The sequence below is a fragment of the Danio aesculapii genome, chromosome 22, assembly GCF_903798145.1.
Source record: "Danio aesculapii chromosome 22, fDanAes4.1, whole genome shotgun sequence".
NCBI lineage: Eukaryota > Metazoa > Chordata > Actinopteri > Cypriniformes > Danionidae > Danio > Danio aesculapii.
This window is the reverse complement of record NC_079456.1, coordinates 8,278,943-8,302,883: the sequence shown is the minus strand read 5'-3', so window position 1 is coordinate 8,302,883 and position 23,941 is coordinate 8,278,943. Positions and strand designations below refer to the sequence as shown.

General features: G+C 38.3%; 1 protein-coding gene across 2 annotated transcripts in view; it reads left to right on the top strand.

The window, feature by feature from the left end:
* Positions 1-23,941, top strand: part of asic1b (acid-sensing (proton-gated) ion channel 1b) — a 387,101-nt gene that overhangs the window by 321,482 nt on the left and 41,678 nt on the right. For both annotated transcript variants that reach the window (XM_056447323.1, XM_056447322.1), the window contains 2 exons: positions 8,177-8,304; positions 15,822-15,972. In XM_056447323.1, the coding sequence (XP_056303298.1) occupies positions 8,177-8,304; positions 15,822-15,972 (279 nt within the window). The remainder of the gene's footprint in view (positions 1-8,176; positions 8,305-15,821; positions 15,973-23,941) is intronic.

Sequence of the window (23,941 nt, the reverse complement as noted above, 5' to 3'; positions counted from 1 at the left end):
TGCCTTTGGGCAAGAGATTATTTATTAACTTTTGAATGGAAAAAAAAGATAATTTTGAATAAAATATTTAACTATCTCATGGGCAAAACAGGTTACATTTAAAGACGAAATTATTCGTCAGCACCAGTGGTGTAGTGGTTAGTGCGTTGACGCATGTACTTTGGTGCTCACGGCGACCCGAGTTCGATTCCCGCCTCGCAGTCCTTTGCCGATTCTTCCCCTTCTCTCTGCTCCCCATACATTCCTCTACTGTCCTATACATTAAAGGTAAAAACCATGAAAAAAATAATTATAAAAAAAAAAGACAAAATGATTCGTTCTCCTGTGAATTTTCATTCTTTTTTCTAATATTTCCCAAGTGATAAATAACATTTTTCACCATATTTCCTATTATATTGTTCTTCTGGAGAAACGTTTTTTATTAATATCTGGCTGTAAAAAAAGTGCTTAAAATTGGTTCTGCTATTATTATTAGCCCCCCCCCCCCCCCCCCCCCCCCCCCCCCCCCCCCCCCCCCCCCCCCTAAGAAATGACTTTTGTTTCGATCAGCTACAGAACAAAACACTGTTGTTGTTATGATGACCAGCGATCGAGAAGTTGCAGATGGACAAATACAATTTAGCCACTGAACCGAACTGAACTACAACTCCCAGAACTCTTTGTACTCATCAATGATGGTCACCACAGCTGATAGTCATTAGGACACACACACATACACAGCTGAAACTCCTGATCATTGATTATCTGGAGTATTTAAACCACTCACTTTCTCATACACGTTGCTGAGTCTTGTTTCTCTCACAAACTTTACAAAGTGCTTTTCCCTGTTTGTCTTGCAGTGTTTTGATCCCAGTCTTGTTTACCGTTTTGATTCTTTGCCGCCTAGCCTGACCATTTGTCTGTATTGGTGGTGGGCAAAGCGAGGCTTCGTGAAACACTAGATCAGCCAAAGCAAAGGTGTCCAAGCTTCGAAACATTTCTATGTGGTCTCTAGTGGTCATTTTTATGTATCGCAGTTCAGTTGACCAAGTGGAGGTATTAAACCTCACGTTGAAGAGTTGAGGTTTCAAGTGGTTTAGTGAAGCAGTGAGCGTTCAAATTCAGAGTGATGCAGCTATAGATGTTAGTTTTTAAATGCTCTGTACTTGTAACATGTTTTGTTTTAACATTGGTCCGGCATCTGAATGAACACTCTGTGAACAAATATTGTTTTTTTATCATAAAAAGTAACATCAAAATACATCAAGTCATAATTTAAGAGTATTTGTACAAGTCGGGATTCGAACTCGGGCCATTTGCAGCAGTTACTCACAGTTACTAGGGTTTTTTTTTCTGACCCTGCCAGTCAAACAGAGATTCGCCAAGTCTCGAAACGCTTCTGAAAGGATTGACACTTTGAATCGCTTTAGTCATGTGATCTGGTGTTTTGAAGCACTTCAGTCACTTTACCTGAGTGTTTCAAAACACTTTAGTCACATGATCTGGGTGTTAAGGATCATGCTAAAATGCAGTGTTTCGAAACACTTGCACCTCGGGATTTCGACACTGTGTCAAAACATTAGTTTCATGTCAGCCATCCCCTGTCTATATTTTGACTATGTATTTTGGATTACCTTTATGCTCCTGTTTCTGACCATCGCCTGCATGATTTCTCTTCAATAAACTGCATGTGGATCCTTAACTCTGTTGTCGAGTATCCTACCGTTACAGTTGTCCAATGACTTGCCTAAATAAAAATTTGTTAAATATCTAGTCAAATATTATGTACCGTCATCATGACCAAGACAAATGGAATTAGTTATTGGAAATTAGTTATTAAAACTATTATGTTTAAAAATGTGTTGAAAGAAATCTTCTGTCTGTTAAACAGCACGTGTAAAAAAAATCAGAAACAAAAAAATCTATACTTTCAGACTGCACATGTGATTTAACCAACATTATATCAAACAAAGCATGGAGTTTGAGTTATGAATGCATATGCATAAATTACAAGAAAAACAAATAGGGATTAAATGGGTTAACTTTTTCTAACAACTATTTTTCTCCTCTTCATAGTTGTACCAATATTACATCTGGCATTAATACAAGAGAAAAAATACAAAAGAATTCACTCACTTCTCTTCAGAATTCTGCACCATTTCCTCAATCAGACAAATGATTATTAATGTAATTTTAGAGTTCATTTAAAAAAACGAAACCTACAGATATTTATCATTTCTTTATATTACAGCTAACACTACTTTCTCTCCTCTTCATTAAATATTCCATCGTTTTAATTGCCTCTGGAACAATATAATCCACCCGTTCCATGATTCATTACATTTCTTCAACACATTTGCTTCGACTGTTTCAGTGTTTCATAAAGCCTCGCTTTGCCCACCACTATCAGCAGGCAGGGGTCAAAACAGGATCCAAACATTAATAGCAAAGACAATCCAAAAGGGCAATCCAAGAGACAGGCAAAGGTCAGGGCAGGCAGAAAACTATCACAATCCAAAAAAAAAAAACAATCCAAGAATCAAAAGCCAGACAGAGAAAAACATGGAAACAAGGACAAGACTGAGCAAAGAATGAGTGTGTCTGTGGTGCCTAAATAGCCCAAGTACTCGGTGAGGATGATCTGCAGCTGTGTCTTTGAAATCAAGGGGTGATCTAGAACTGGTGCGTGTGTGCTGGGCGTGATGGGATTTGTAGTTCGGTAAAGTGGCAGATGTGTAGATCCACAAACGCTAGATTGCTGGTGATCTTAACAATGACAAAGACAAGTGAAATTAGTTATTACAAATTAAAACTTTTTTATTATTAAAACTAAACATGTTTATATAATAATCATTTCACACTGCACATGTGGTTTAACCAAATTTATATCAAACAAAGTATGGAGCTAAATGCTTATGCACAAATTATAAAAAATGTCCTGTTCATAGTTGTACCAATATCTATATTCAGTCTGGCATTAATACAAGTGGAAAAATACAAAAGAATTAACTCGTTTCTCTTCAGAGTTTTGCACCATTTCCTCAATCAGACAAATGATTATTAATGTAACAGAGTTCATTTAAAAAACTAAACCTACAGATATTTATCATTTCTTCATATTACACCTAACACTACACTTCCTCTCACAGCATTTCTTTCCTTTTCGTTAAATATTCCAGCATTTTAATTCCCTCTGGAAGAATATAATCTAAAGATAAGCAAAGGTCAGGGCAGGCAGAAAGTTATCACAATCCAAAAAACAATCCAAGAATCAAAAGCCAGACAGAGAAAAACATGGGAACGAGGGCAATACTGAGTAAAGAATTAGTGTGTCTGTGGTGCCTAAATAGTCCAAGTAATCAGTGAGGATGATCTGCAGCTGTGTTTGTGAAATCAAGGGGTGATCTAGAACTGGTGTGTGAGTGCTGGGCATGATGGGATTTATAGTTCGGTAAATTGGCAGATGTGTAGATCCACAAACGCTAAATTGCTGGTGATCATAACAATGACAAAGACAAGTGAAATTAGTTATTACAAATTAAAACTAATCAGGTTTATATAATAATAATTTCATACTGCACATGTGGTTTAACCAACTTCATATCAAACAAATGATGGAGTTTGAGTTTTGAATACTTATGCACAAACTACAAGAAAAAAATTCTCGCACTGTTTTTCTCCTCTTCATAGTTGTACCAGTATCTATATTTAGTCTGGCATTAATACCATTTCCTTAATCAGACAAATGATTATTAAAGTCTTTTCAGCTCATTAAAAAAAAAAAACTACAGAAATTTACTATTTCTTCATTACACCTACTTCCTCTCACAACATTTCTTTCCTCTTCATTAAATATTCCAGTGTTTTAATTAGCTCTGGAAGAATATAATCCACCCATTCCATGACTCATTACGTTTCTCAGACTGCAACCCAAGATTCATTGTTAGCCTCTCCATTTTCATCCCTTTTTTTCTCTTCAAAGCAATCTCTAATTTCTGTTATTTCAGGCAGCAATCAATTTCTGGTTATAGCTTTTTTTACAGGCTATCAGCACAATCCCCATCCAACATTCATCAGATTTGCCCTTTAACTTGGAATTTATGAGTCCAAAAAGTATAAAGTTGGAAAAAGTTGAATTTGATGTGAATGTATAATACGTCCTCTGAGCACTTCTGAATTTCTTTGCGAGTATATCTGAACTTTAAAACACCCCCAGAATTAATAGGTATCGGCTTCATTACACAATCTCCAGCAGACTGCATTACGGTGTAAAGCCTGACTAGCTAGGATTAATTATAAACCCAGGATTGAGTTTAACAAGGCCCGAAAAAGTGAGTTCATTCAGTGTCGTAGATGATCTGCTAATATAGTATTCATTAACAGGCGCATCTGCGAGTTTTATTGTGGCCGGCTGTGTGATTTCCCTCATGCTCTTTTGTTTGTGCTTTAATTATCATTAGGCAGATGTTTAAAAGGGGAAAAGTGTGATAAAGCCGTCTGTGTGCTCCTCTGTGTGCTCAATGAGGATGTGCTTGGAAACCGCATTTGTAACCAGTCATTAGTCGAGGACTCTGTCTGAATGAAAAAATCCAGACAACTGGGGATGAAAGCCAGCGTTTGGACAATAACTCACTGGTTTTGAGCGTTTGAACTGACCGGGTGGTGTCTGTAATCTGTGGGAACACCTTTAAATGTGATTAATCGGATGTCTATAGAGATGTGTTGTGAAACCTGAGGACTATTTGTTTACAGTATCCAATACGTGGTCAACATAATCTAAATGTTAAGCTGGTTGAATGGAGTTAAGTCCATACTATATGTAACGGTATGTAAATTTCATATAACAATTATAGTCACAATCATTATTATTATTATTAGTAGTAGTAGTATTACAGTTTTGTTAAATAGAGCTGAAAATGTTGCGAATGAAATGTCACACACTTTTGGCACTTGGCACACCAAGTTTTGTATCTGAAATTATTCATTCATTCATTTTCCTTCGGCTTAGCCCCTTATTTATCAGGGGTCGCCACAGCGGAATGAACCACCAACTATTCCAGCATGTGTTTTAAGCAGTGGATGCCCTTCCAGCTGCAACCCAGTAGTGGGAAACATTCAGTGCTTAATTTGTGAATTGGGAGGTCCCGGAACAGATCGGGGTACTGGATCCAGAATGTTAACCGAGGATGTGGAGGTCGCGCGCATGATAGTGGAAAGAAAGGGGGCGGAGGGGGAGTTGTTGCGAATGAAAGTGAAGAAGGGGGGGGTGTATTGGCGAGGCGTTGGATGGTGGAGGGGTCTTGCGGACGAAAGTGAAGAGGGTTGGGGAGTCGCGCAAGAAAGTGAAAGTGAACAGCAGATGGGGGAGGAGGGCGGTTGAGGAGGGGGATCGGAAAAATGAGGTTCCGGATCAGATTTCAGAGGTGCCGGATCCGGATCCAGCGTGTTCCGGCACAAATTAAGTCCTGGAAACACCCATACATTCTCGCAATCACACACACACACTCATACACTACAGCGACCTATACCACATGTCTTTGGACTGTTATGGAAACCGGAGCACCAAGAGGAAACCCACACCAACACTGGAGAACATGCAAACTCCACATAGAAATGCCAACTGGCCAAGCCAGGACTCGAACTAGCCACCTTCTTTCTGTGAGGTGACAGTACTAACCACTAAGCCACTGTGCCACCTATCTAAAACCTAAATTAACACAACAAATAAAATTATGCAGCTTAGTGCCATTTTGTGACAAACAACAATTTGTTTAATTAGTTTTTATCTTGAACCAAATGATGAATCTTGACATTATTTGTTGCATCATCCACAATATTGCAATATATGGGAATTTCTTACTTTTACTCAAAAATAATGTCCTTAAAAAACTTTATTAATTTATTTTTTCTTTTTTTAAGAGTTATCATGAAGATGATAATGTTGTCTAAACTATCTGTTAACATGATATGACTAAATTGACCGAAAAATTCTGTAATATCTATGCCAGGCCAGTAGTTGGCGATATCACTTTGTAAATAAAATATTTTCTCATTCAGGATTGTTGTTTCGATTTTTGTGCGCAGATGCGTCCAGATTTTAAGTACTCATACATGCTTGTAAACTGAACACATAAAGCCACGCTCACACTGTACTTTTCGCCCCATAGACTTGCATGCAAATGCATTTAATTGTAAAGGCTTTTCTAAGCCGCATTTCTGTTGCACGGAACAAAACGAAACTGCTGCGATTAAAGAAAGTTATGCCAAGTTGCCAACTGTGCGCTAGTTTAAAGTTCCAAGTGTGTACACCGAGGCTAATTCGCACGCACACCGGATTAGCTATAGCAGCTGCCGTTCCCATATCACGTCTTTTCCGCTTGCAAGTTTGTTATTTCTAATGTAAGAATATATGCCAATTTGCGCGCACAAGTGGAGTAACGTGCTTGCGTCTTTCCGAGTGCACGCAGTAGAAAACATCTCACGGTGAGAGTTGTGTGTGCCTTTCAGTGCAATGTAAACAAAAAATATGTTTTATTATATGAATATAATAATATGAATTATTATTAAAATGATTATGTATGCATGAACGCAGATGGCAACAACAATTTATCTAAATAGCTATGTACTTACCCAATATAAAGCTTGAATTTACATTAGACGTGATAACCGTGAAACCAGGATTATTCTTTAGAGTATAAAATCATACAAATAAAATCTATAATTGTTCATCCATAATTGTTATGCAGTATAAAACATGACATATGAATGTGTCTGAATATAGAAAAAGCATTCTTTTGTTGTGCTTTTAAATAAAACATTTGAATGTTTGTGTAAAAAAAAAAGTCTATTGTACAATGCAGTGATGTTTTGTAATTTTAAAATACAATATATTAACATTTTAATGTAGAAAAAGCCAACGTGGGTGTCTTAAGGAAAAATACAGCATATGAGCTCTTATATGCTGTTGTGTCATCACTCATATAGCAAGTCATATCTCTCCGGCTCTTTGTTTGGGATGCTTTTCATGAACCAGCCCTCATGACAAACTAATTGAATAGCCCTGGGATACATTATTATTTATTTATTTTTGTAAGGGGGAAAAGAGCTATATTATAATAACTGTCTAGTTTTGTCGCAAGGGTTGCAATCTTTTTTTGTTTTCTCGATGAACTTACCATCAACAAACTTTCATCGCTGCTTCATCTCGATCTTCACGTTGCGGTTGTTTATTCCACCAAAACGATTATTACAAAACAAGATGGAGATTTCATTGCAGCGATTAGATGGCAGGCCACGTTATTTATGTTCTCCTGGATTTCGTATGTGTGGTTGTGTTTGTATCTGATCTTTATCCAACACATTAACATATTTATACACATATCTAGGCCTGTATGTAATCTTTATTGGTGCCGTCAAACGAATTATCGCGTTCAAAGTTTGCACACATGGATGTGTTAAGTTTATTACATGCCGCCTTTTCTTCCGTTTTTTTCCGACAGATTCTTGAACTTTCCCCGCCTTATGAGCAAAAACTTTTTGGAGTCTATAAAAGCTGTTCGGCATTTCTTATTTTGGCAGATTTAAACAATATAAACAACATAAAACATAAACATTTTGATGTTCTGATAGCGATTTCTATGTAGAAGAACCACTTCGTCTCGTGTGTCATCAATGACATCAGGTGAAAACAACATATAGTGGGTAAAACGTCAAACTAACTACTTAGAAGCGCCACCACTCCAAATGCGAAAGAAAACAGTCAGATTTAATTGAAGATTAAAGTGCATTTTGGCGGTTCATTCCACTGTGGCGACCCCAGATTAATAAAGGGACTAAGCCGAAAAGAAAATGAATGAATGAATTGCATTTTTGGATTTGGAGATTAACATTATAGCACCCCCTTCCATACAACAGTGAAAACACGAATTTTTTATGAATCCATATTTTCACTGTTATATAGTAGGAGGTGTTTAAACTGAAACTCTAAAAAATAATCTCCAAATCCAAAAAGCTCACATTCTGGAAGTACAACCATATAGAGCTAGTAAAAGAAGACTCCCGGGTTCAGCTTGAGCTTGTTTGATAGTGTTGAAATAAGCTGAAAGCCCGGGCCGTCTTATCTGCTATCAGCTCTTCTTCTGAGACGCCTGCATTGAGTCTGTGTCCCCGTGTTCATGTCTCTTTATCTCTCTCGCAGACGAGACCACGTTCGAGGCAGGAATCAAAGTACAGATCCACACGCAGGATGAACCACCTTTCATCGATCAGCTGGGATTCGGAGTGGCTCCAGGCTTCCAGACGTTCGTCTCCTGCCAAGAACAGCGGGTACCCAATGATTGTTCTCTTTGTAAATTTCTCAGCGCTGGACTCGTCCCAAATACACAGGGCTGTGATTCTGGTGGTCTATTGTTTTAGTACTTGTTTTTGATTCCTACAGCTGCTTGTGTTTAAATATTTATATATTTATATATATATATATATATATATATATATATATATATATATATATATATATATATATATAAATATATATATATATGCACACGCAAAGTGCTCCGCATAAAAAAGTACACCCAATTGTGAAAATTAATATTTGTATCCATTTCTCCTTGACCATATGTAATATATTTTGGTGCAAAACAGATTAAATAGATAAACTTATTAAAACAATATTTTGTCACCAAACATCTTTAGAAATAAAGAGGCAATACACTTAAATAAATGCTTGCAAATTGTTGCAAAAAAAAAATTACACACTACAAAATTTCAATAAAAAAAATTTGATTCTCTTTTTTTTTATTTAATATTTTTCACTCATTTAACCTCTTAAGGCCCAAGGTGTTTTTTACATGCATTTTTTATTTTTCTTTGCTATTTGGGCTTATTAGAACCTAATTAGAATAAAAATCTAAGTATCATCTTCTGATACAATGTACTTTTAGAGAAAAATGATGTCCATATATGTGGGCTTGTGGTCCGAATTTACATAAAACACTTTTTCCTGAATTTTTAAATGCATATTTAACATAGAATTTTTTTTACTTGCTTTGACATTTTTCACTATTTTTCCTATTTTGGACAGTTAAAAATAGTGTTTTGGGACATTTCATATGCTGTAAAACAGTAGCAGGATGACACTGTAAGTCTGTAACAAAATATAAAACATTCAAAGTATTTTAAATAGCCACTTAAGAGCTAAAATGTGCGGACACTTAAGCCCTAGGAGGATAAATTAGGGCTACTAATTTTTGACTGTGATCTTAGAGTTATTTGTTAGAATAGCTCCAGATTTGGCTTCAGTACTGACTGATCTATTGCAGTGGTCCTCAACCACCGCGCCATGGACTGGTCCCGGTTCGTGGATCAATTGGCACCAGGCTGCACAAGAAATCATTAATTATTTGCGTTTTACGTATTATCTCGTCAAGCTTTTATTTTGAAAAGACTTATTTTGAAAAATGACCTTATTCTTTCACTTACATCTCGGTAACTTGAGAGCCCAAATTTAACCCACAAGCAGCAAAATAAGTAAGAAACAGATGTCTTTGATGAGTTTCTTCGCTAAGGGAATAAAGGCCCAGTGAAGGACTCGCAAACTGCCAAGGAATAGATCCGCAACCCATTTGTCAACAAATCAGGTGAATCCACCATGCCTGTGCAAGAAGATCAACTGCTGGAGATTGCAAATGACAGCGGTCTTTTAGGGGCTGTTTGCATATCACATCTTTTCTAGAGTTTGCCTAAGTTCGTTGCTTCCAATGTAGGTGCGTGCACAAGCGACATGATGCGCTCATGTCTTCCAGACGCCCACAGTTGAATGAATCCCGCGAGCGCACTGCGAGTCACGTGACAAAAATTGACCGATCAGCTTCAGCTTGTATGGAATATACACATTTCGGTAAGACTATCCCAGGCAAGCACAGACCTTCCAAACACTGCAGTGCTTTGTAATTTTCTCCATAAATAAAACTTGTATCAGAGTAACAGCAATGTTTTGTCAGCTTGTCATCCTCTGAGAAATTCATTGGTATTCAGATATTTTAGATAATTAGATTTTTTTAAGAAGATTTAAAAAGTAAAAAACTGAACACAAATTTCACTCACAAATTAATCTAATTATAAGATTAAGCTAATTAATCAATAAACCTAATTAGCATTAAACTAATTAAAGCTAAAAATATATTGATGACATTGTATGGTATGAAATATAAAGCCATTTCTTTTAATTTTGTGTTCTGATACAAATCCTTAATTATAAAATCCTTCATTAAAAGTCTCAAATTTAGTTGGCACCAGTAGCCTAGTGGTTAAGTGTGCCGACATACAGCACCATGGTGCTCTCGGCGACTCGATTTTTAAGTCCTAGCTCGAGGTCCTTTGCTGACCCTTCCCCTCTCTCTGCTCCCAATACTTTCCTGTCTGTAACCTCCACTGTCCTATCCAAATTAAAGGTGAATAAAGCCTTTAAAAAGTCTCTAATTTATAACTTTTATAAATAATTTTGAGACTTCTAGATATTTTAGGTTCTATTGCGTCAGGTAATTAAATTCCTCATAGGGTATTTAAATGACTTTTTCAGACATAGTAATTAGAATAGTTATTTAATAGTTTTTTTTTTATATAAGTTACCCAATACTGATAGTTTTGAGTGCATTATTGTAAAGTAGCACAACTCAATTTCTGAGTTCATGTTGGCATCATTACATTATTTTAATGCAATTGAAGCACATTTTAAATATAAATAATAAAACGGCTAATGGCTGCAATGAATGAAAATGGCCAGAGCAGTCATGAAAGGCCAGAAAATAGGCTTCATATTCACTATTCAAAAGACACTCATGCATTCTCACTCCCTTTAAAATATCATTTCCTGCTTGTTTGTTGGTTTTTGCCATGAGCTATGACGTGCGCAGAGACTCACTCAAGAAGAAGAAATTTGGTTTCTGACAAGCACGAGCATGATTTGATTTTCAAATGAGAGACACAGAGGTCGACCCTGCTGTCTGGAATAAATGTTATTTATTTATAGGCCTCCCATGTTTCATCTTCATGAGGCCCACATTGTGAAAAGTAAGAAACAGCAGCTTTGTTTCTGCGTGAGATTGAAAGCGCGGGAACGTGATCAATAAACAAGTGACAGAAGATCTGACTCTTGACTAACAGACAGACGGGTGGTTGATATGCACAGACGGCTCTCTGCTCCTAGTAATTGGAGGTCAGCATGTCTCCTGTGTGCAGTGGATTGATTTCAGTAACATTTCCCCTCATTTATTCTCCTCTTACACAAAGATCAGGCCATCGTCTCCTGATGCAGTGTCACTGGATGCTACAGGATTAGCATCCATCTCGGTCACTCTCAGATTGACGGGCGTATTTAGTAATGGAGGCGATGCTCAGATTGTGCCGTGCAGACAGGAGCAGATCCAATAGTGTCAGCATGGACAGCAGCATTTACTCAAGCCAGTGCACTTCACTGACTCATGTAATACCTGTGGAGATACGCATTTTTACTTGTACTTCAAGCCACATTTTGGGACAAGAGGTAACTGTTATCAACTGGAATGAATGCAATCTTATTTCAGCTTATGAATATAGTTTTTTAGGTACAAAATGCTCTGAAATTTGACGTAATCTCAATTTAAACATGAAGAGAGGCCAGGGCATAGAGTAGATCCACCCCTTTAAACAAAAACAACCAATAATGTTTGGATTTCTCACAGTTCTGCCAATGAGTTGTATCAGTGCATCAAATGCAAAAAAGGGGGCGGGGCATGTCAGATACTAGAGAGCGCTTGATTGGTCAAGATTTGTATGTGGTGACGTGAAAAAAAATCGTTAATCTATTTAAGCGGAAGTCACAAACTGCAAGCTTTGAGTGTTTATATCAGGTTTATATCTTCTAAATTCAAACTATGTCACTGTTTTGGAGCACATTAACTTATAGACATCCCTAAAATGAACATACTAATTGTTACATCTAAGACTTTATTTTAATTTAACGGGACCTTTGATTAAATATACCTCCATGAGTGTTTTCATACAAAATGCAAGATTCATATGAAGTAATAGTTCAACCCAAAAAATGAAAATTACCCTGTAATTTACTCACCCTCAAGCTATCCTCAGTGTATGTGATTTTTGGAAAAAAAAAAATATTTACCCTGGCTCCATGCTGTATAATGGTGTTGGATTATGGCTTTTATTTTGAAGCTTTCAAAAGCATCATTAAACTAACCCATACACGTCTTTTGAAGCGGATCAATGTGTTTTTGTAACAGATATATTCCTAACTTTTCAATTATTAACTCCAATCAATGATAAACAGAAGCTTGCAACAGTTGCTCCGCCTCCGAGCTCTTCTGATTGGACCATTGCTTTTGGACTTGACAGTGAAGAGCTGTGCTGCGTGTGAAAGTTGAAGTTCTTTCAACTTTACGTGGTTTCTAAAAAACACCATACCTGTCAACCCTCCTGTTTTTACAGGATTCTCCCGTATTTTACAGTTCTATCCTGCTATCATCCTGTAATGGTATTTTCCATTATTTCTCCCGTATTTTTTGTCTTTCTCTGAAGGGTGGCAATAAACATTAAAGAGCCAATCCTCCCTATACGCAACCCATACAGCCGAACCACCAGGGGCCACCCATTGCTCCTTAATACGAGTCTGTTCTGTGCTTTCGTTTTATTTAGGCATGAAAACACTTTGAAATAAATATAAAAACAGCGGCATTCTCTTTCCTTTTCATTACAGGTGCCATCGCCCCTCCTGTGCAATCCTCAAAACATGTTATAACAATAATAACATCTAAAGACGTCAGTCTTGGTGGGGGTTTTTTCAACAATATTTATTTTGTTGATTTTGAATCTTGCACTTAACAAATATCCTTATTTAAAAATAAAACTAAAACTAATAGTGAATCTAATAAAAACTAAACTAAAACTAAATCATTTCAAAATATAGAAACTAATAAAAACTAGTAAATCTACCTCTAAAACGAATTAAAACTAACTGAATTTGAAAACAAAGTCAAAACGAAAAAGGAACTAAAACTAATGTAAAAACCAAAACTATTCTAACCTTGATTCTTTAATCAGAATTTAAGTTATACAGTGAAGAAAAGGTTAATGAGATTTGATAACTTGATTCATTACATTGAAAAAACAATAGAAAGTTGTGCGTTGAAAAAGAAAATTGCGTTTTGTGTGAACCACCCTCTAAGGGTGTCTTTCAGTCGCTTTGGATAAAAGCGTCTGCTAAATGACTAAATGTAAATGTAAATGAGCCATCTCTCAACACGCCAAATATGTCATGGTTGAGGTCGGGGAAGGAAGAAGGCTTCAATTGCAGGGACAAAAACATGGGTTTATCAATTATAAAATTAAACAAAAAGCTACAAAAAACAACATAGAGGGGAAAAACATTAACAAAAGATAAAAACAAACTTAGACTGGTGGGGAAAGGCAGGGCTGGACAAAGCTAGACACGAAAATATACGACAACAAACTGGCACAGGACAGCAGACAAGGGGGAGCTATAAAGCAGACAGATGAACAGGATTAGCTAATAATGGGTTAACAATGAGGGTGGAACTTGACAATAAATCGGAGAGAACATGACACAAAGAGACAACACAAGCCATGTTTACGTAAAACAGCACTAGAACATGCTGCCAATGAGAGAACCCATTATAACCACGTGTTCACATTGTGTGTAAAACACAACACTAAAGCACACGGCTACAATGTAAACATCAAGCCACGTGCTTAAACAACTCTAACACAAACAGAAAGCAAGACACGATCTCACAATAAAACTCACATGTGACGTGCATGTTTCATCCCAGTGCCAACCGAAAACAACTAGACTAAGGCGCTGAGAATAAAACTTACCATAGACAAAACAAACACAAACACCAGGACGAGAGTATGCATCTTGAGCATGCTCGGCCTGAGCGGGGCCAAGACGGTGCTCATACAAAGACAGGAGATATGAGCGCTCAACCCGAGAAAACTTGAGCTGAGCACAACATACTAGACAAGACTGGACTAGTGTCTGGATTCTGCCACCAAAACAAGAATTAACAAGACTGAAGTGTCAGAATCCTGACACTATATGTATATTCTATTCAAATATCTCTAAAGGCCGAGACGTTGTTTGCTCGCGTTTTCTGTCGATGTTTAACGCCTTGTGACTAAATAAAGGGCATCAATGTGATCGTGCACACCAACGCGTAAAACGCCAGGCGCAAAACGTAATTTAAAAAAAAACACCTCATGCTCGTTTTTTTTGTTTTGACATGGCCACGTCAAAACCTTCTCCACCAATCAGGTTGCCACTTTTGTTCACGTGCACGGAGCTGCTGAAGTTACAGCAAACAGCACTTTGAGGCGCTCAAGCGCAAAACTGTCAATGCGAGCGCACATTGAAGAAGATGCCGAGAGGCAATATGAACGTGGAGCTGCTTATTGCTCTGGTGAACAATAATCATTTCTTCATCGCTAGAGCTGCAGCTGCTACTTGAACCATCCACAACAAGCATGTCAACTTTTTCTTCTTCTTCTGCATTACAAGTGGGTGTCAGAAGCTTAAAGTTGTGTAGCGCCATCTAACGTCAAGGAGTGATTTAGCATACTCTTTTGCTCGACGCCAGTAAAAAAATAAATAAATAATTCGCTTGGGTTTGAATCCGGAAAAACGCTGGCGATTAAACGCAAACGAAAAGCGTCCCGGTGTGTACGAGCCTTAAGTGTGAACTGCTTTGAATGTGTTCATCTGATATACACAGATGTCATTTACACAAAGGATCGCTTAAGGAGCAGTAAATTATAGGCTATTATTCTTTTTTTTTATATTATTCTATTATAGGATATTATGGGTGAACTATTCCTTTAAGTCACTGATAGTTTCCTTAACCCTATATTATTGACACATGTTGAAAGCAGCTTAAGTTATCCTGCATTTATGTTAGCATGTTGCTAATCTAACAAGGCAATTAATGAGTAATTATCGCGTAAAACTTTCAAATTTAAATTAGGCTTAGCTATTTTTACTCTTTGTTGGTTGCTGTGGATTCTGGGTCTGTGGGTGTATGCAAAAAACAAGGTGTCTTTGGAGCGTAATGATGCAGCATGTCTTTTAGAAGAGCGTTCGCATTGAAGACTGCCCTATAACACCTTCCAGTGCTGCCTGTGTTGACAGGTTTCAGAGTAAAGTCAACATGTCAGATGCTGGCGGTATAGAGCTGTTGTTTTGAACCTTAAAAAATTCTCGTATGGTTTCTGTGGCTTTTGTAGGATGTTTACGTATAATAATGAATCCATATGCAGAGACTTAATGCAAAGCTTTTTTTGTTGTTGTTTAGAGTTCCCATATGCATTTTTAGCACATGCATTTGCATTTATTTACACTGCGTGCATTCCTTAAGCTGATAGTGAAGTGTCTCCAGGGATTACGGAGCGGTCCAAAACACATAGTACAGTAAGCAGCCTACCTAGACACAATCTTAAGCCGCATACAAAGCTGCTCCATAATGCAGGCAACAACATCATGCAGCCTTTAAAGACAAATTCCAAACTACAAAACCTAAATAATGCATCAGTTTGAGAACTTGATCATGTCAATAGTGTGCAAAATTAGCCGTTTTCTCTGAAACTCATTAGCTGCTATAATAAACAACTACAGTGCTAACAATTTGCAGATCAATTAAAGTAATGATAGTTTGCAATTTCAAGCAGCATAATAAAGCAGTTTGTTTTTTTGTTTGTTTTGCATGAGACTGGAAGCTTCACACATTCCTGTTATGAATAATTCACTATTGTGTTTCTGTCTGTCTGTCTCGCAGCTGACGTATCTTCCTCCTCCATGGGGCGACTGTAAGGCTACGCCAATAGACTCTGATTTCTTCAACACATACAGTATCACCGCCTGCCGCATCGACTGCGAGACGCGATATCTGGTGGAAAACTGCAACTGCCGCATGGTGCACATGCCTGGTAAATACACACACACACACACACGCAGATCTATCACTCAGTAGACATGATTGTGTTAGATCTTGCTTGATTGACAGTGATTATATTTGTTGTATATTTAAGGCACTTTTTATTACTGGCAATCATATTTTGGTTTCTTAACTCTCTTGTGCTGTTGGGGATGTTTTCATCCACTTTGGGGTGATTTTGAGGCTTGATTTGGCCATAACTTTCTCTTTGTTTCAGCAAATGAGATGATTTTTGGTGACAAATCTTATTTTGACACACATTTTGGGAAAATACTTTGCTTTTCAAAAACTCAACAATAAACTCTGGGTAAATTGACTACCCTTTCGTTATGTTTGTGGCTGTTTTTGCCCCATTGACTTCAATTATAATGACTTTTTTGATTGCAAAGCCATGACGCCATATTATTTTGTATATAATATAATATAATATAATATAATATAATATAATATAATATAATATAATATAATATAATATAATATTGTGCATGTACTCGTTTGTATCTAAAAAGTTCATACCAATAAATGTTCTCTTTGAACCACCAGGTGGCAGTCTTTGTACTTTTATTTCAGAGTGCAGATTTTTTAAATTTGGAGTGCGAGTTTTATTAAAATATATATTTTAACTGAGCTACCAGAACTGTTGCTATGACAACAAGTCTCAGATGAGTTTTGAAGAACTAAACGATCCTGGATAGTGTCAAATCGTCAATAACCAAATTCAGCTAATTGAGTAATCCTTGTACGAAGAACGGACCCCTGATAGGGACATCACTACTATAATCTACTGTTTTACTCCTTAGAACTTTATATAAATGACAGAAACTTGTTTGCACAGGCCTATCTAATGGGATAATGGTGCCAACTGATGATCAACAGTAAAAATGACACATTTGACCTCTTCCTAAAAAGTAAAACCACCAACTATCAAGAATGCATGATCATTTTATGTCATGGTTTTGCAATCAAAAAATGTGGTTATAATTGAAGTCAATGGGTAAAAACAGCCATGAACAAAACAAAAGATTAGTACATTTGAACAATACACAAGGGTAAATTATCAATTAAAACTATCTTAAAATCTTTAACAGATAGCTAGAGTACAATAATAAAAGAATATGAAAGGTTAACATGTTTTAATGCTCAAAAAAACACATTATTATTATTGTATTCAAGTTTCAACAAAGCCCTATCCATCCAAAAAGCCCAGAGTGTTCTGATTGGCCAGCTAAATCAGTGAATGTGATTGGTCAGATACTTCATGCACACGTCACAAATGTAATTTGTAGCATAATTGCCAATTTCAAGTCTTCTAAAGCAATTATTCACTATTAACAATGCTGTCGGTTTTATCATACGAGTTCAAGCTGAAATGAGATTCTGACACTAAGATTGATCACCGCCATCTTGCCAACCATGATTTGAGCATCACAAAGCTTTTATTTTGGACTCCACTACAAATCAACCTCTTTGCCTACAACTTGAGTTGCTACAGTATTTGCTCATGAAAGTAATTTCTAGTATATAATAATAGCTAAAGGTATTTTAAACAGATCTGATACTGTTTTCTGAATTAATAATCTCTATTTATTACTGTGAGATTTAAAAATTCGCCAATCTTACATGAACGGTTAGCACTCAAGGTCTTTGCACACTGAGTCTGAAATTTTCATATGCTTATTTTGTATTCAATAAACATTTCAGACCAAGTGAGATGCGTAATAATGCATCCGTTGTGAAAAAATGTTGCAAAATGATACAAAAAGGAGCCTTCATGCAAGGATGCTTTTGCTCCCCTCTCTCTTCTTCTTCTTCTCCAAAAAACAAAACAAAAAAAAAAAACAGAAAGACAATATATTGTGTCCATTGATCCTGAACAGAGACTGACAGTAAGTCAGAAATTTGGACACTCACAAACACGCACAACAAACACACACACCAAACAGACTGTGGTTCATCTGCCACATATTTACACATGACAATATATATATTTCACTGCTTCTTTGTAATAAATTTGCAAGATTAATTCGTCAGATGCCATTGTAGATTTTGGCTTTCACTTGTATGGTGGCTCTGAATTGTCAAAACACTTGGTGTATATGAGAAAAACAATATGATGAATAAACATTTTGAAGAGAGTGTTTAAATGTTATTGACCTATTTTCTTTAAAGTGCGCATTAAATTTTAAGCGTAATGCTGCGTTTACCTTTGAGTGTTTAAAACAGCATTATAGATTGAACAATTCTCCTCCAGACTGCCGTTTACTGCATTTTCAGCAAAAACAATCTCCATCCACACTGTACAAACTAAAACACATGATTCATGACCATGCCAGCTCATTTGACATGTGCATATCTTGATGTCTTATGCGTCTACCAGTGGCGTATATTGGTGGTCATACTGAAGGGGCTTGACAAATCACAGAATGACATGCAGCAAGTACTAGAATCAGAATCAGAATCAGAAAGAGCTTTATTGCCAGGTATGTTCACACATACGAGGAATTTGTTTTCGTGACAGAGCTTCTACAGTGCAACAGGATTACAGAGACAGGACAAAAAACAGATAATAAATATATTTTTTTAAAAATAGAAGTAAGTAGTGAGTGCAAATATACAGATTGACAAGTGTATGTACATGTTTATTACTATATACAACGTTATATGTGCAGCTGTTATGTGCAAATTGGCATGTAAAGTGTGTTGTTAAATAAGTGTATATGTGTATAAAAGTGTATAGCAAGTAGTGATGTTGGTTCCGCAATTATTATCATCAAGTGTTCATGAGATGGATTGCCTGAGGGAAGAAACTGTTTCTGTGTCGGGCTGTTCTGGTGCGCAGTGCTCTGTAGCGTCGACCAGAAGGTAAAAGTTCAAAGAGGCAGTGTGCTGGGTGTGAGGGGTCCAGAGTGATTTTGGCAGCCCTTCTGCTCGCTCTGGATAAGTACAGTTCTTGGGGAGTAGGAAGGGTTGTACCAGTGATTCGCTCAGCAGTCCGAACTATTCGACGTAGTCTTTGGAGGTCGTATTTAGTAGCTGAGCTAAACCAGACAGTTATTGATGTGCAGATGACTGATTCAATGATGGAGGTGTAGAACTGTTTCAGCTGCTCCTTTGGGAGGTTAAACTTCCTCAGCTGACGAAGAAAGTACATCCTCTGTTGAGCTTTTTTGACAATGGAGTCAATGTGAGTGTCCCACTTCAGGTCCTTAGAGATGGTGGTGCCCAGGAACTTGAATGACTCCACTGCTGCCACAATGCTGTCCATGATGCTCAGTGGGAGGAGAGCAGGGGGGTTTCTCCTGAAGTCCACTATCATCTCCACTGTTTTGAGCGTGTTGAGCTCCAGGTTGTTGTTACTGCACCAGACAGCCAACTCCTTAACCTCCTGTCTGTAAGCAGACTCGTCACCGTCCTGAATGAGGCCGATAAGTGTGGTGTCGTCTGCAAACTTCAAGAGCTTCACAGAGGAGTCTTTTGATGTGCAGTCATTCGTGTACAGGGAAAAGAGCAGTGGGGAGAGGACACACCCCTGGGGGGCGCCAGTGCTGATTGTGCGGATGCTAGATGAGAATTTTCCCAGCTTCACCAGCTGCTGCCTGTCCGTTAGGAAGCTGTTGATCCAATGACAGACAGAGGTGGGCACAGAGAGCTGAGTTAATTTGGGCAGGAGAAGTTTTGGGATGATAGTGTTAAACGCCGAGCTGAAGTCAACAAACAACATCCTCACATAGGTCCCTGGTCTGTCTAGGTGTTGCAGAGCATAATGCAGTCCCATATTAACCGCATCATCCACAGACCTGTTTGCTCTGTAGGCAAACTGAAGAGAGTCCAGTGAGGGTTCAGTGATGTCCTTCAGGTGAGCCAGCATCAGTTTTTCAAAAGACTTCATGACCACAGATGTTAGTGCCACCGGTCTGTAGTCATTTAGTCCTGTAAGTTTGGGTTTCTTTGGGATGGGGATGATGGTGGAGCGTTTGAGGCAGGAGGGCACTTCACACAGCTCCAGTGATCTGTTGAAGATCAGGGTGAAGATGGGGGCCAGTTGGTCAGCACAGGATTTTAAACAGGCTGGTGTTATAAAATCTGGGCCTGGTGCTTTTTTCCTCTTCTGTTTCCGGAAGACCTGGCACACCTCCTCTTCACTGAACTGTAGGGCAGGTATGAGGGAGGCGGGGGATGGTGGTGTTAATGGTGGCGTGAAGAGCAGTTCAGAGTGGGTGTGGGGGGTTTTCTCAAACCGGCAGTAAAACTCATTCAGGTCGTTTGCAAGTCGTTCATTGTCTACAGTGCTGGGGGATGGTGTCTTGTAGTTTGTGATGTTTTTCAAACTTTTCCACACAGATGCTGAGTCGCTGGAAGAGAACTGACTCCTTAGTTTCTCAGAATAGTTCCTTTTTGCGACTCTGATCTCCTTTTCCAGTGTGTATTTGGCCTGTTTATACAAGGCCCTATCCCCATTTCTGTAAGCAACCTCCTTGGCCTGACGTAGCTGTCTGAGTTTTACAGTGAACCATGGTTTGTCATTATTGTATGTGAGTTGAGTCCTGGTAGGAATGCACACGTCTTCACAGAAACTGATATAAGATGTTACAGTCTCTGTGAGCTCATCCAGATCGTTTGCAGCAGCTTCAAAAACACTCCAGTCAGTGAGGTCGAAACAGGCTTGTAGATCTCGCTCTGTTTCGTTAGTCCATCTTTTCACAGATCTTAATACAGGTTTGGCTGTTTTCAGTTTCTGCCTGTAGGTTGGAATGAGATGAATCAAACAATGGTCAGAGTGTCCCAAAGCTGCTCGTTGGACGGAGCGGTATGCATCCTTTATTGTAGTATAACAGTGATCCAGTATATTTCTGTCTCTTGTGGGACATGTAACATGCTGTCTATATTTTGGCAGTTCACGGGACAGTTTTGCTTTGTTAAAGTCCCCGAGAATGATTAAAGCAGAGTCCGGGTGTTGTTGCTCTAACACCGTGATCTGATCAGCTAGTTTCTGTATCGCCAGACTCGCGTGCGCGAGCGGAGGAATGTAAACACTGACGAGGATGAACGAGCAGAACTCGCGCGGGGAGTAAAAAGGCTTACAGTTAATAAACAGTGCTTCGAGATCTGGACAGCACATCTTCTTTAAAACTGTTACATCTGTACACCACCTTTCACTGATGTAAAAGCACGTCCCGCCACCGCGTGATTTCCGCGTTGATTCTTCGTCGCGATCCGCTCTGAACAGCTGATAGCCCGGTAGGTGAAGCGCGTTGTCCGGTATGGTGTCGTTCAGCCAGGTTTCCGTGAAACACAGAGCAGCTGAATGCAGAAAATCCCTGTTTGTCTGAGAGAGCAGAATGAGTTCGTCTATTTTGTTGGGTAGAGAGCGGAGATTTGCTAGATGAATGCTAGGCAGCGCGGTCCGAAATCCGCGCTGTCTGAGTTTCACAAGCGCGCCTGCACGCTTTCCTCGTCTGCGCGCTTGAAAGCGTTTGAGCAGCACCGCGGCTCCTCCGACTACGATGTCCAACAGAACATCAGATAAATCCAGGTATGGAAAAATATTCGGTGGTGTATGTGCCCGAATGTCCAACAATTCGTCTCTGGTGAAACTAATTGTAGGAAAATGACTCGAGACAGGACAAACTAACAAAAACACAAACACTACTGCAGAGCACGACACGGAGGCTGCCATCGTCATCGGCGCCATCTTGGATAAAAGTAAATGTAAATGTCTAGTGTTGAAATAGCACAAGCATACAACCTTTACTTCAAGTAAAACCATAAATTTGAAGAACATGTCACTCCCAGCCTATTCACTTCATGATATTTTCCCTTTTCATTCATTCATTCATTTTCTTTCGGTTTATTCATCAGGGGTCGCCACAGCGGAATGAATCGCCAACTTATCTAGCATGTGTTTTACACAGCGGATGCCCTTCCAGCTGCAACACCCATACACACACATCCATTACAGCCAACTTAGTTCATCAATTCACCTATATCACATGTGTTTGGACTGTGGGGGAAACCGGAGCACCCGGAGGAAACCCACGCCAACATGGGGAGAACATGCAAACTCCATTAAAAAAAAAACTGACCCTGCTGAGACTCGAACCAGCAACCTTCTTGCTGTGAGGTAACAGTACTAACCACTGAGCTACGATGGCGCCCTATTTTTCCTTTTCTCTCTCTTAAATTCTTCTTTTCTTTTTTTATTTTATTGTCATTATTTATTTTACTTAATACACCATGCTGTCAACCTTAACCTTCCATACTGTTTATATGCTTAATTTGTATAAATGAATGCACATTAGGGATGTAACGATTCACCATGAGCCGGTTGAAAATCGATTCAAATGTGTGATGATTCAAATACAAATGTTGAATGAATCGCGATATGTTTTGAACAGAGGGGGCGCAGTTCAAAACATATATCAGGTATTAGATTATACCTTTTTTACTCTATTGTTTTCAATTTAGTTTATGCTTATTTGAACTGTATAACAGTGTCATGACAATTAAAAATATTTAAAAATCAATCAATTTCAATACAGCTACCACCACATTTCAAACTTGTGGGAAGAAAAATCTGTCATAAAAATCTGATGAACAAATGACATGCAATAGTTCATATCAGAGAATGATTCTGGGTAGCCAAGCCTTTATTTCCAGCTTGATCTCACGAGAAAATGCAAGTATTTTACGTTTTGTCAGTTTAGTGGCTAATTCGTACGAATTCAGTCATATGAAATTGTACGATTTTAAAAAGGAGGCGTGGCACCTAACCCCACCCCTAAACCCAACCGTCATTGGGGGATGAGCAAATCGTACTAAATTGTACAAATTAGATTGTACGAATTCATACGAATTAACCACTAAATCAAAAAGTTACGAATTGCCGTGAGATTTTGTGGCTATTTCTGTTTTAGCCTGTGTTTGCTAAAAATCAACATTTGTGTTTATAAACTAAAGCGAGGTCTTTAGTATTTTTTAAACTGCTCTGTTTTTCATGGATTGAAGTTGTCAGAGTTGTGTGGATGCTAAGCATAAACATGCATTTGAAAAGAAAAACACACTAGCGTAAACACATCTAGTGCTTTAATGAGTTTGAGAGAAAATCTTGCATTTCTCGCAGACTCTTGCTACCAGTTATTTAACACTAAACAAATTAGCAGCTCGCTTTTGCCTCCCTGTTTTCAAGCTGTTGCCTTTTAAGCCTGCGATGACTGTAAACCCTTGCTGTGCTCTTAAAGCCGTTCAGCTCGTCTTGCTTTAATTCTGGTTGCTAGTTTTCAGCTTAGCGCGAGTAAGAGGATTTTCACCTCTGTGAGTAGAAAAGCGTGATTTGCCGCATCCCTGTTGGGCTCCTGCACCCTGCTGAGATCTGTTCGTCTGTTTTGAAGTGCGGCCCTCTGATCATCGCCAGCCACTTTGTCATTAACTAGATCTGATCTGGGTCAAACAGGAATTTGCTGGAGAAACTTATAATCAACTGGAACTGGAAGCAGAAAAGGACATCAGTGTCATAAACTACTTTGTTAATGTAACTAATGGGGTGTGACGAGATCTCGTGAGACTAAATTGCTATGAGACTTCTTGTCGAGATGAAAAGTTGTCTGGTGAGTTGTGATGTTATGATGGAGCGTGAGGGTGAATTTTGCACTGAAGATTATAGGTAGGATTGGACTTGACCAAGCAACCCAGGCTGGCCTCTGTGTTGTGCGTCACTCATTTGCTCATTCGCTTCAAAGGTTGCCGCATCCAAAAGCAAACTGCTGCCACACACATTAACCACTGTTTGTAACCATACAATGGAGCGCCACTTTAAATATACTTAAAGTCATACTTGTTGTAAACACAAATCAAATTAAGATGTGGAGTATTCCTATTTTAGTCGCATCATTGAAGTGCAGTATAGACATTTAAACATTGTAATAAGACTATTACCGTCGTGTAGGACTTTTGGGTGCATTTTT